Raw genomic sequence first — 11,962 nt, forward strand, 5'->3', positions numbered from 1 at the left:
CTGTAATGAAATTGCAGTTTTTTCGCACACATTCGTTTTTCGTCATATCGACTCGCTTTCCTCGATTTTCCCGAGAAGATCGGACGACGAAATGCAACGCGCTGTGTTAGTCAACGTCCATATTTAATATTTTTTCCTGTTTTATGCAATCGATGAGATTTTTTTTTCTTTTTCGACACGTGGGAATCGAACTTGTTACGCACATTATTTCCTCCGCAGAAAATTACATTAAAAACGTATAAGAGGTTAGTAAAAACACACACTGGGTATTATCGACCGAAAGAATATCAACTGGTTGGGTAATGACGACCTGGTTTTCTACTGTGTAAACGGTTTTGTCTTCTTTAGCGCTTGGAAATGACTCAATATGGCGTTTCTCAAACTTTTGTTCAATAGAGACCTATTTTTATGAACGTCAACTAAGCATACTGAAAGACTACGCTCTTTATCAGTTTGAAAAATGTCACCATCCCTTACATATATTCATCAATGCGTATTTTCTAAATAATTCGTCTACCAATCAAACACAACTTTAAACCAGAGAAAGCTCTCATAATTACTTCCATTCCTATATATGTAGATGTAACAATCAAGTTCGTTCATGAACATACTAGTTTGCTCATAATGGAACTACTAATTTAAGTAAGTGCTAGCAGTCAAAATGTATCTTCAAATACTCACCAGTTGTCGCATGAAACTTTTAGCTGGCGAACCTTTTGAACTGTCGAAACCTTTGGGATGTCAAAAGGACAAATATTTAAATGGGAAATCCTATGGAAAGCACACTAGAACGTTGCTATAATTCCCATTCACGCTATTTTTTTAAATATTACAACTCAGGGTAAGTATACATATGTATGTACATAAAAGATGTCACGTACGATTGAGAATACTTAACAGACTAGTTCGTTTGTATTTTTTTTCTTTTGCGTACACTATAGCATGAACATACTAGTGTGTTCATGAACGAACGAAATGTATACTTAGATCATGTCTTCATCATCTTTTTTCGCACTTTACTCCTACTTTAGTCATTTCCTTACCACCACTATGTATAGTACCCACATGGTCATTTGAAAACCTTACACATATATGTACATACATATGTATATGTATTCTACTTTAATATATGTATTTCAATATGTGCATATCCAATTTTGAAATAGATTTTCATTCTTTTCAATTTCATAACTTGTCTCAATCCTTCTTTTTTCATCAAAGTTTTATACATATTAATGACGTCATCATATATGTTTACTTTCCTTAGAATAATAGTACGATTACAATTTTGTACTATGCTGTTCATTTTGGATGAAAATTGTATCAAAAATTTGACTTAACAGGTTGTATGTAAATCAACTAATCTCGTAAATATATGTAAATTAAGTAAATGATATGATACATTTGAAAAATATCATTTACATAAATATGTATGTAAGTGGCAGATTATCAATATTTTGTAAAAATAGAAGGAGATTTAAGTACTATGAGATTTTTATGAAAAATGGTTTAAAATTGCTGAATGTGCAAATGAGTATTCCGAGCGTGAAAATCATCACAACGAACCGCGATCTGTCATCGTAGCGTTCTGTAGCGTGAGCAAATAATATGCGTTGTGAATGAGTCGTGTTGTAAATTTGCTAATAAGTGTCAAAGTCAATAATATGCATTCATTATACTGTTTGCTTTAATTTCACTTGTATTTCCAAAGCACACAAAGGAATTGTTTACAGTAGTAACTCACACGCGTGAAAATTCACAAGGAAAATTCTCGTGAAAGTACATACCAGTATATGTACATATATAATGTCATATTTACGTACATAATACTAGTGTAACCACAGTTTTGGCGATAATTGAAGTATAAATAACTCGTAAGATGAATCACTCGAAGTGAAGTGAAGCCCTTACATTTGTTACATATAAAATGGTAATTTTTCAATTTATTATTAATATTATACGTATTATCGAATAAGGTTGTGCAACGGTTCAGTGTTGGTCGACAGCTTCGATTTTAATTCTATAGATGCCCATACCGTTCTATAATTATTATTCTGAATCGTAAGAATAAAATAAAAACTAGAAATGTGTAAAAGGAAAATGAGATTGAATGACTTTCTAATGGAAAAGAATTCGCTACGCATAAATAAATTGTCAATCTGTGCAATTAGTATCAACATTGCGTTGTCGTGGTCAGTTCCTGCAGTTGTTATCAACATTTCAGGCTTTTACTTGTATTTTTTTAATATATACAATATTATTTATTTACCAATGCAATGCCTATCGTTACTAAACACCCTAGCTAAAAGTGTGGAAATATACTGAAACCCAATCATACATTGTTTATATGAAAATATCTTTTCAATTAATTTTAATTATATTATTTTACATATTTATTTAATTTTATATTTACTGGTTTAATTGCAAAAATGCAAGTTACATATATATTATATATATTACACTCCAAGTGCTAATTTCGTTCGTTCATAAAACGGCTAGCTTGTTCATACAATAACTATTGGTTTAAGTTTAAGTGTTAACAGTCAACAGCTGTCTTCAAATAAACTCACCGGTTGTCACCCAAAACTTTTACCTGTCAAAGCCTTTGAAATGTCAAAACGCCAAGTATTTAAAAAGGAAATCCTATGTAAACTGCATTACAACGTTACTATAAGTTATATATTACTAGTGGTTTTACCCGGCTTCGCTCGGTATTTTTAATATAAACTGCTTAAACATCAATAATCTAATAGTTAACATTTTATAAAATTTATTTGAATAGTTTTATTTGAATACTCATTTGTTTTTTTTTATTAAATTGACTGTCACGAACAAACAAACTCTCTTTCAAAATTATATGTATACCAGAATCTGGCGCCTGAGCCCCCTAGGGCTTCGCCTTCGGCGCGAAAGCGGCTTCGCTCCCGGTGCGAAAGCGGCTTCGCCCTCGGTGCGAAAGCGGCTTCGCCCTCGGTGCCTTTGCCCCCGGGGACTTTTCCTTTGATCCTTTGAATCGAAAAAAATCGAATCGGCGCTTATGAATCGAAAAAATAATAAATCGATATATATACAAAGTCTCTTTCGAAATTATATATTACAATATATGTGAATTTCATTTGTTTATGAACATACTAGTTTTTTCATATAGAAACCAATCTGGCCAGTTATACTGTACACAAAAAAAAATTGACAAACGAACTACTCGTTTTAGCATCTTAATGGTTTTGACAGCTAAAAGTTTCACGGGACATCGGTTGAGTCTATTTAAATATTTTGACTGTTGAACTAAAACCAATAGTTCGCGTATGAAAAACTAGTATGTCCATGAATGAACCGGAGTGAACACTTACATAGACTGTAATATATACATATTTTACGCCGAATCCATGTACATGCAAAATTCATAAATTAAGCAAGAATTTGTCTAATTCGGGAATTCGACCCGCCCATTGAAATTTTTTTGCTCAATTCATGCTTTCGGAAAAAAAAGTACGCTCGGTGCTTAAAATCGGCAATACTTAGAAGTTTTTCGAAAGGTTATCGATCATAAGCCTAAAAGAAGGAGCGAATAGTTTACGACATCATCAAAATAAGATATCAAGCAACAAAAAAATATTTTGATTCTCTTCTGACAAGTATTGACTTCTCGTGTATTTGACTTTCGTGCTTGCGATTTGGTTATCTTTGGTATTCATTTTCGAACGATCGTGTTGCACTGAACTATTGGGTAATGCATATTTAGCATATTTCTAGTTTATTTATCGAACGAAATGCACGTTGCAATTAAGAGGTGAATGGTTCATCACGTCCCAATCAATCATGGTCACGATTCGAAATTTCCACTCCTGATAGACAATACCTGATTTTTGTTTTCATTGTTACAGGGAACAGTACATATTCAACGTGTTCGAGGTGATAGTGAGCACTTTGGAGACCAAATTGCAGAGGATCGAAAACCTCGACAAAGCTGTCGAGCATTTGATGCGGAGGCTGGAAGCCCTAGATTCCCGCGTCAACGACAACATCGACAAGACCGACTCCATCATTAGCAAATTGAGGACGATAGACGTGAGACTGTTCCATCAACAATCGGCCAACATCAACCGCAACATTGGAAAGGACAACGCACCAGGCGACAAGTCCTCTCCTGAAAGGACCAGAGGAGATGGAGAGAGTCTCGACATGCGACTGGTCTCTCTGGACCAGAAAGTATCCGACATTGACTCCAAATTGGTGGGACTCAAAAATCAGATAGACAGCAACTTCCTACCAGTTGACGATATCAATGCAGAAGCTAGCGAAAAGAAACCCATCAGTATGAACGTTTTGGAGATAACGAAAGCAATGAACACAGAAGTAATGAACCACATTACGAAAGAGTTGGATCAGCTGAGAACAGCGACCAGCAACGTAGACAGAAAACTACAATTCCACATCAATCTAGTGTCTGAGAACTTAGGCAACGTCTTAAATATGGTATCAGACGTACATTCAGCCGTCGTCGAACCGGAAGAACCAATTTTGACAATCCACGCCAACGGCACAACATCGAACTCAAGACCGGCTAGGCAATCAGCAAAGACGGGCAAAATCGACACCCTCATCAGGAGAATGATTCCAATCGTGAACGTGTCTGAAAAGATGGACCAGGTGTGGGACGTGGTCGTGGGCACCAAAAGTTCTATCGACGATCTGGTACCCAAATCGGACGAGCTGCTGACACAGACCCAGAGGCAGGAGCGAGCCATTGGTCAGATACATGACGATCTGAGAGTGAAGGCGAACTTGATCATAGAGAACTTGGGCAATGTAGACAAGAGGCTCAAGAAGCAGGAGGACGTGGGAGCTGCCATGGGCTACAGACCCATGGAACCGGAGCCGGATCTTTCGCGACTTCCGGACGAAGCAGACATCAGGTCAGACATTTCCCACGTTGACAATACAAAAAATAAAAACAAAAAAAACGAATCCGGCGTCCACGTGAATTAGAAAATGTTGCGCAACACTTGACAGCATGTTGACATTACCAATTTTGAGGTGAAACTTGATAACTGCTGGATGTACGCGAGCCCGTATGTTTGTCGACTTGTTTCTTTCCTGTGCCCCTGTAAATGTATCCACCGCGGAATTGTCATGTTTCATCACGCTGCAAGTTTGTTTAATACTTCAAACTGTTGTTTGATCAATTTTCTCCCATGAGCGATGATAATTGATAGAGTGAAAATTGTTTACTAAGCATTTTTCCGCATGTTGCAATTTCTCGTCGGCTTTAAATTTTCGTTTTTATTTTATTATAATATACATTGTGAAATTTTCTAATTCAAATTTAAGTACACACTTCCAATATTGATATTCCCTATTTGATTAGTACGGTACATATGAACTTTTTGTCGCAACGAGCTTTGAACCTCAAAATACGTATATACATAATATGTACTACATTCCGTCACGCATCATAATTCATATTTGAAATACCAATTTATCTTTGGCGTATTTTTTTACATTACATAACAAGTGTTTATGATTATTATGTTAGTGTAAAAAATGCTTGGAATACTCACTGTTACTTTTAATGATCAATTATATGAAAATATTATATATCATTTCTTAGACATGCTATCAAAAATAAAGCAAGATCAAAACTTTCCTTGTGAATCTATGGTGCTGTTTTATATCAATATGCTATTTCTAAAAAAGAAACTAACAAAAATAGATTATTCTTAAATGTATTGCATAGATACATTGCCTGGCGTTGCTCGAAGGGGTGAAAAATGCTAAAAAAAAAAAAAGTAACAAAATGTTTCAAAAACCGTCTATGGCAAAAGATCGCATACCAAATTTAATGATTCTCAATTTAAAACTGTAGATTTTCATAGTAGACAAGTAAATAAAAATTCAACTTTATATATGTAGTAGGCTAGCTGAATTGCCCGGCATTGCTCTAGCGAGTGAATTAAAAAAAAGGCAAAAATTTAAACTTTTTCAGAATATCTATTTTGTATTACAAATTTAGTGGTTATAAATCTAAAACTGTAGATTTACATAGCGAAGAAACAATTCATCTTTATATATATACAATGGTGTTGTATGTATATGTTTATAAACTACATTTATATTTTATTAATATTTTTAAACGTACATTTATTATGAGATTGCGTATGAATATTCACAATTATTACATATTAATTTTTTTTATATCAAATTATAATTTTTGTTTTGAATAGTAAGAATTTTTGTGGCTTTTGTCAACTGGGAAGTAAAAAGAAAGATGACATTTTTTTTAAAAAATAGAAAATGAAAAAGTTAAAAATGATCAAAATCAGGTTTAATAAAAAAACTAAAATTTATAAAAATTATGGTCCGAAAATAACAACGCACTAAGCGCTGCAGGCGAATTTTTTTTTTTATTAATTCTTGAAATCTCATTGCATATTTGCTGGCACATTCACTTTTGCTTTACCAATAGAAAAATGTGATCTTCTGAGAAGCCTTTTTTTTACAAAATAGTGAAACGTGAATGATGTAGCTAACACATAAATTAAAATTAATCATTAAAAAAATATTCGTTATAATTTTTCAAATTTTCTTATAAAATCCTTAATAGATCTTTAAATAACACGTTCGTTGGTTTTCAATAATCCTAGAACTGCGCAATTGGAACGCTCTAAATTAAACACTATTATATGTATATGCTTATTTTATTATAAAAAAATCATAAATGCTTATCAAAAAAGAAAAAAATTAAACATATTTAACAAAAGAGATAAAAAAAAATTCTCTCAAAAAAAAGAACATCTCTTGAAAAGAGCCCTGTTGGAAACCCTAAGATAGTTAACATTTCAAATATGAATTTAAATGTACGTATGATGGAATATTAGTACATAACTTTTGAGGTCCAAAATGTATGATGATATTTAAATATACATATATGTATGTATTATATGTAATACAATATAATAATATTAACCATTTAGTAAGTGACGAAAGGATTTATATTATTATTATTATAGCCGTCTATAAAATATTTATAAAATAATACGCAAGCGCTTTGTTATATTGTTACATAATTAATATTCTTCTACTGTTTGATTATGTGTGCATTTTATTATAGGAATTGACTGTGAAATCTTACTAGTATTATTATTTAAGTTATGCATTTATTGCTTGCGATTTTCAACACTTTCTCATGTAACATCGATTTTTCGTTCGAATGAAATGATAATATGCGGTCAAGTTGAGAAATTTAATAAAAATTAAATATAAAACAATAATACATGGTTAATTATGTGTAAGATATTTTCATGAATATAAATTTGACACTTTGACCGCAACTTTGAATTTTCCGCATTGCGTTGTATGAAAATGTAAGCGTCCAGTTCTAAAAACAGATAAATCCACTTTGCATATACATATGTATATGTACTTGCAGTTTCGTCTCCCGCGGTTATGTCGGGGTGGTTTTATACCGGGCGCTTTTGACTGGACGCTATTACAAAGCGTCATATATGTTAAATTCGGAGATATGAGTATTATTGCTATGCGAAAGATAATAGACGTAGTTCTACGTCAGAAACTCTTGTCAAATTGATTATTAATAGAAAATAAAACTACAGACGTACAACGCTGTCGACGGCCAAGGAGACGACCACCCCCAAAGATGTAACGACTACGGTCAAGGATGCTGCGCTCAAAGATAACTTGACTCTACCCAAAGAACCACCTCTGGTCAAGGAAGTCGTATCCGTCAAGGAGACCATCACCGTCAAGGAATCCACAGGAAGCAAGGAGGGAGGCACGAGAAAAGGAGGGGTGATATTCCCAAGTGTCAAGAACAAACCTTCGATCGGCAACACCACCTTTACCACTGACGTCATCGCCAACTACAAAGACATTAGGGTAAGAATAGCACACACACATCCTGATTATTGCCTGCGATTGCATTGTTGTTGCGATTTTTTATTTGTGTTTATAAAAGGGGTCCCTCAGACCCATCCAACTATTTATTGGCGGTCGTTGACGTTTCAACAAAAGCGTGCTTTGTTTCTTTCGTCGAATCTTCTCGCAAGAAATGCTTCTAGTATTTCGGCGAAATCGCCAAATTCGACGGTGAAAGTAATTTCCGAATATTTTTGCACTATATAGACGAAATATTTTATTTAAAATAATGCACTGTGAAAAAACGCGCGGATGGTTGTTTTGCAGCAGTACAATGTTCCAGTTCGTTACTGGCAAATATGCCACTTTTCTAATGAAAAACAATCACAGTTCATTTTTCGCAGCACTGTCTGCTCAAAAACGGTGAAAAAATCTCACATTTTTTACAGTGATAAGAGAAAAGATTATGGATTGATCTCGTTGTAAGAAATGAGACACGGCAGAATGATTCAACAGTTCAAACTTACTTTTTCTCAAAATCAATAGATATTTTCACAAAATTAAAAACGGAATGACTGTCCATTGTTTATATTTGCGAATTGCTTTATTTTCTGTGTTGTGAAATGATTCTATTGCATATATTTTTTGCACGGCGTTTTATGTACTTTCATGTAGCGTATAAATGATTAAACAATTGCTAACAGTATGCACTTTTGCCATTTTTAGGGATACTCTTGTGTAGACTTGCTGAATGCCGGCATGCGACAGTCCGGAGTGTATTATCTGCAAATAAGAGGAACTACCTATTGGTTCCTGAAAGTATTCTGCGAGCAAGATGTGGCTGAAGGAGGCTGGACTGTAAGTCACATTATTTTCACATAAAAAGCATTTGCATAATACGAAATCAATTATAAAAACATCAGATTCAGCATCAAAAGTGGCCAAAATAAAAACACGTTTTGCCGGAATGCTTATGTGTTTCAAACATGTAATACGAATGTTAAAATTTAATCATTGCAAAAATTTAAACTCATCAACTAATGAATGAAAATGTGTAGGAATTGTATTTAGAGTGTTTTATAATAAGGTGGGACTGATCATTATTGTGTTGAAAAGTTATAACAGGTCACTGTTTGGGAAAATTTGAAGGTTTTACTCGTCAATTTACATACATATATAACTGTTATTTAAATCTGAATACACGTGCTTCAGGTTATTCAACGTCGTGACGATTTGGGTGTACCGTCTGAAAATTTCAACAGAGATTGGGCCGATTACAAGAACGGCTTTGGAGATCCAGCTAAAGAGTTTTGGCTCGGAAATGAAAACATTTATATGTTAACCAACAATGAAGATTACATACTAAGGATAGAACTCGAAGACTTCGAAGGAAACAAGAGGTATATTTTCCTTTTATTGTGCATATATTGATAGTGCGTACTGTTCATATCTCAAAAATTGGTTTATGTAATTTTTTTTCCCTTATAAAAGTGTTTCCACGAATTAACTCAATATACATATAAGATTTTTTAAATAAATAATAAATATTCATTTGTTTAATGTACATTTAAAATCTGCCTTGTATAATTTTTTTCATAAACATACTTATGCTATTATTTGACAAAAAAAACCATAGGATAAAAAACATATAAATTTATTATTAAATCTGAACACAAAATATTGTAAATTAAATCAAGTTATGGCAAATATCCATAAAGAAATACTGATTAATGATTTTATTCTGTTGAAAATCTCAATACTTGCCCATACACACCATATTCAGCATTTTATAGGCTTTTCATTTTAAATTGTCAATTTCTAAAAGGGTCAATTTAAAATGAAAAAAGGTCAATTTTTAATGAAAAACCTGTATAACAGCTTTTAAATGATCCTATCTTGATACTGTATCTTGAAGATGGTTACATACATCTTACATTTTTTATGCAATGTCATATAACACTAATATTGGCCGTGTATTTCTTAAAATTATCTTATACTTAAATTATTTTTAAATCTTTTCAAGGTATGCCCAATATTCCCATTTCAAAATATACTCTGAGAGCGAGTATTACAAATTGGAGATTGACGGGTACGAAGGGAATGCCGGCGATTCACTGAACGACCCTTGGTACGGTTCCAACAACAGTCCATTCTCGACATACAACAGGTAAATATTCATAACTTAATTCTGTAGTATTTATCCACATGACGAGACATACAAAAATGAAATGTTCGATGCAATTTCCAGAGACAACGATAGATCTTCTCTGAACTGTGCGTCGATGCTCAAAGGAGGATGGTGGTGGAAGTCATGCGGACGTGGTCTTAACGGACTATATCTTCATGATCCACAAGATCTTACTGCCAGGCAAGGTTTGTATCGATTTATTTATTAATTCTGATTTTGATTAGAAGGCTTGTACTAAACAACACTATCCATAGTTCTAACCCAGATTCTATTCATCCTAACAACCTGACTTTTTTCCTTTCTCAATTTATATTCTATCTCCACCAGAAGGAGAAATTGTATTGACTTCAATTATATTTTATATTCAATTAAACTCAATTTATATTCTATCTCAATCCGCTGTATGAATTGTATTAATTAAACAAATTTTTATTGTCGCAGGTATTGTATGGTTCCGTTGGAGGGGATGGGATTACACGTTGAAAAAAGCTTCAATGATGATCAAACCCAAAGGACCTCAGAGCAATACTTGAAAATGTTTCATCATTATCAAACACTACAAATTTTGTGTAAATTTTTATTCATTTAGGTATATAATTATTAATTTATTTAAAAAAAACATAGTTTTTAGTTTAACTTCAGTATTTTCAGTTGGGAAAGAACGAATCTATGAATACTTTTGTATAAAAGATTATTTTCTTTAATGTAAACAAAAAATAAAAATCAAAAAAAAAAAAGAAAATCATCCCAAAACCTAAATACTAAGAAATCACGGTATTGCACAATATCATGACAACGATGTTCTGCCGATTCGCATAAAAATGTTAACAAATCTATGAACGCATATATTATTAAAGAGCAAGATAATCCCATTATTATAATATTATAATTACAACTTTGATGTGAAACTGATGGAGCACTACATCTGAATATAACGGGCGGATCGAGAAATTTGGGGAACACGAGTGTAAATTTTCCCGGAATGTATATGTATTTCGAATGTTAGCGGTTATTGTTTTATATTATATAAAATATATTTTTGAGACTGTTCATGTTAAATAATTTTTCATGTATTACGAGTTTGCAATGCCATGTGTTATTTTTTTTTATATGTATGTATGTATGTGTTCGTGTGTATTATTATATGTATAATGCATACGCGAGTGTGTGCGTTTGTATATTGTGTATATAAAAGAAAAAGAGTATATTTTTAGGTTTTATATTTATCATACCACTAAAAGAGTATAAATAAATGAGGCTCTAACAATACACGTTTTTTATTCCTTTTCATTACCACTGATAAACAAACGTGCTATGCTCGATCGGCCGCAAAACAAACATGTATGTACATATTACAGTCGTATTCAACAACAATCAAGCTAAACCAATTGCACCGAAACTAATTATATTACTACCAGAATTACTCTGGTTGGTTAAAAGTTTTACTTTTTCAGAAAATATTAGACTTAAGATACCGTGAGATACATTGCATAGAAAATTTTGCGGTTTTTTATATTGAAAACTGTCGATTTTCATTACAAGCAAACAATTTTTATATTGTGTTATTATAAGATAATAATATTAGATTGTGAAAGAATTATTTCTACGAAAGTATTATACATATAAGTTGAAGCGGTCTCCGTGACGAGCCGGAATGTGAAATTACCGAAAACGCAAATATCGGAAGGCAAAGATCGAAAATCGAAAGATCTTAAGTTTCCCGGCGTTTCACATTCGGGCTCGTCATGGAGACCAAAGTTGAAGATAGTTTTATTTCCATTCTTAGTAAAACTTATTGACAGGACCGGAATGACATCCGATGAATTTATATAATTACAGCTAAAATATTTCAATATATAATTTATTAACTTAATATTATAATAAAATACATTCAGTTTT

At 32.8% G+C, this 11,962-nt stretch overlaps 1 protein-coding gene across 2 annotated transcripts; it reads left to right on the forward strand.

Annotated features, from left to right (window-relative positions):
• Nucleotides 1–3,888: 3,888 nt before the first annotated feature.
• On the forward strand, nt 3,889–11,325 carry LOC143922644 (uncharacterized). 2 transcript variants are annotated; one of them, XM_077445976.1, is made up of 7 exons: nt 3,889–4,916; nt 7,614–7,896; nt 8,602–8,733; nt 9,088–9,275; nt 9,899–10,042; nt 10,124–10,248; nt 10,505–11,325. In XM_077445976.1, exons 1-7 carry the CDS (start codon nt 3,982–3,984, stop codon nt 10,594–10,596), a joined length of 1,899 nt encoding a protein of 632 aa, XP_077302102.1. In that variant the 5' UTR covers nt 3,889–3,981; the 3' UTR covers nt 10,597–11,325. The 2 variants fall into 2 exon arrangements, with proteins under 2 accessions (XP_077302102.1, XP_077302101.1); XM_077445975.1 differs by having other exon boundaries at nt 3,982–4,932; nt 7,750–7,896.
• The last annotated feature ends 637 nt before the right edge of the window (nt 11,326–11,962 follow it).

This window comes from Arctopsyche grandis, chromosome 2, assembly GCF_051622035.1.
Source record: "Arctopsyche grandis isolate Sample6627 chromosome 2, ASM5162203v2, whole genome shotgun sequence".
NCBI lineage: Eukaryota > Metazoa > Arthropoda > Insecta > Trichoptera > Hydropsychidae > Arctopsyche > Arctopsyche grandis.

Coding starts and splice junctions, on each gene's coding strand:
- LOC143922644 (XM_077445976.1), top strand. CDS start 3,982: ATGCGGAGGCTGGAAGCCCTAGATTCCCGCGTCAACGACAACATCGAC. Junction 4,917..7,613: donor CCGGACGAAGCAGACATCAG/GTCAGACATTTC, acceptor ATAAAACTACAG/ACGTACAACGCTGTCGACGG. Junction 7,897..8,601: donor CCAACTACAAAGACATTAGG/GTAAGAATAGCA, acceptor TGCCATTTTTAG/GGATACTCTTGTGTAGACTT.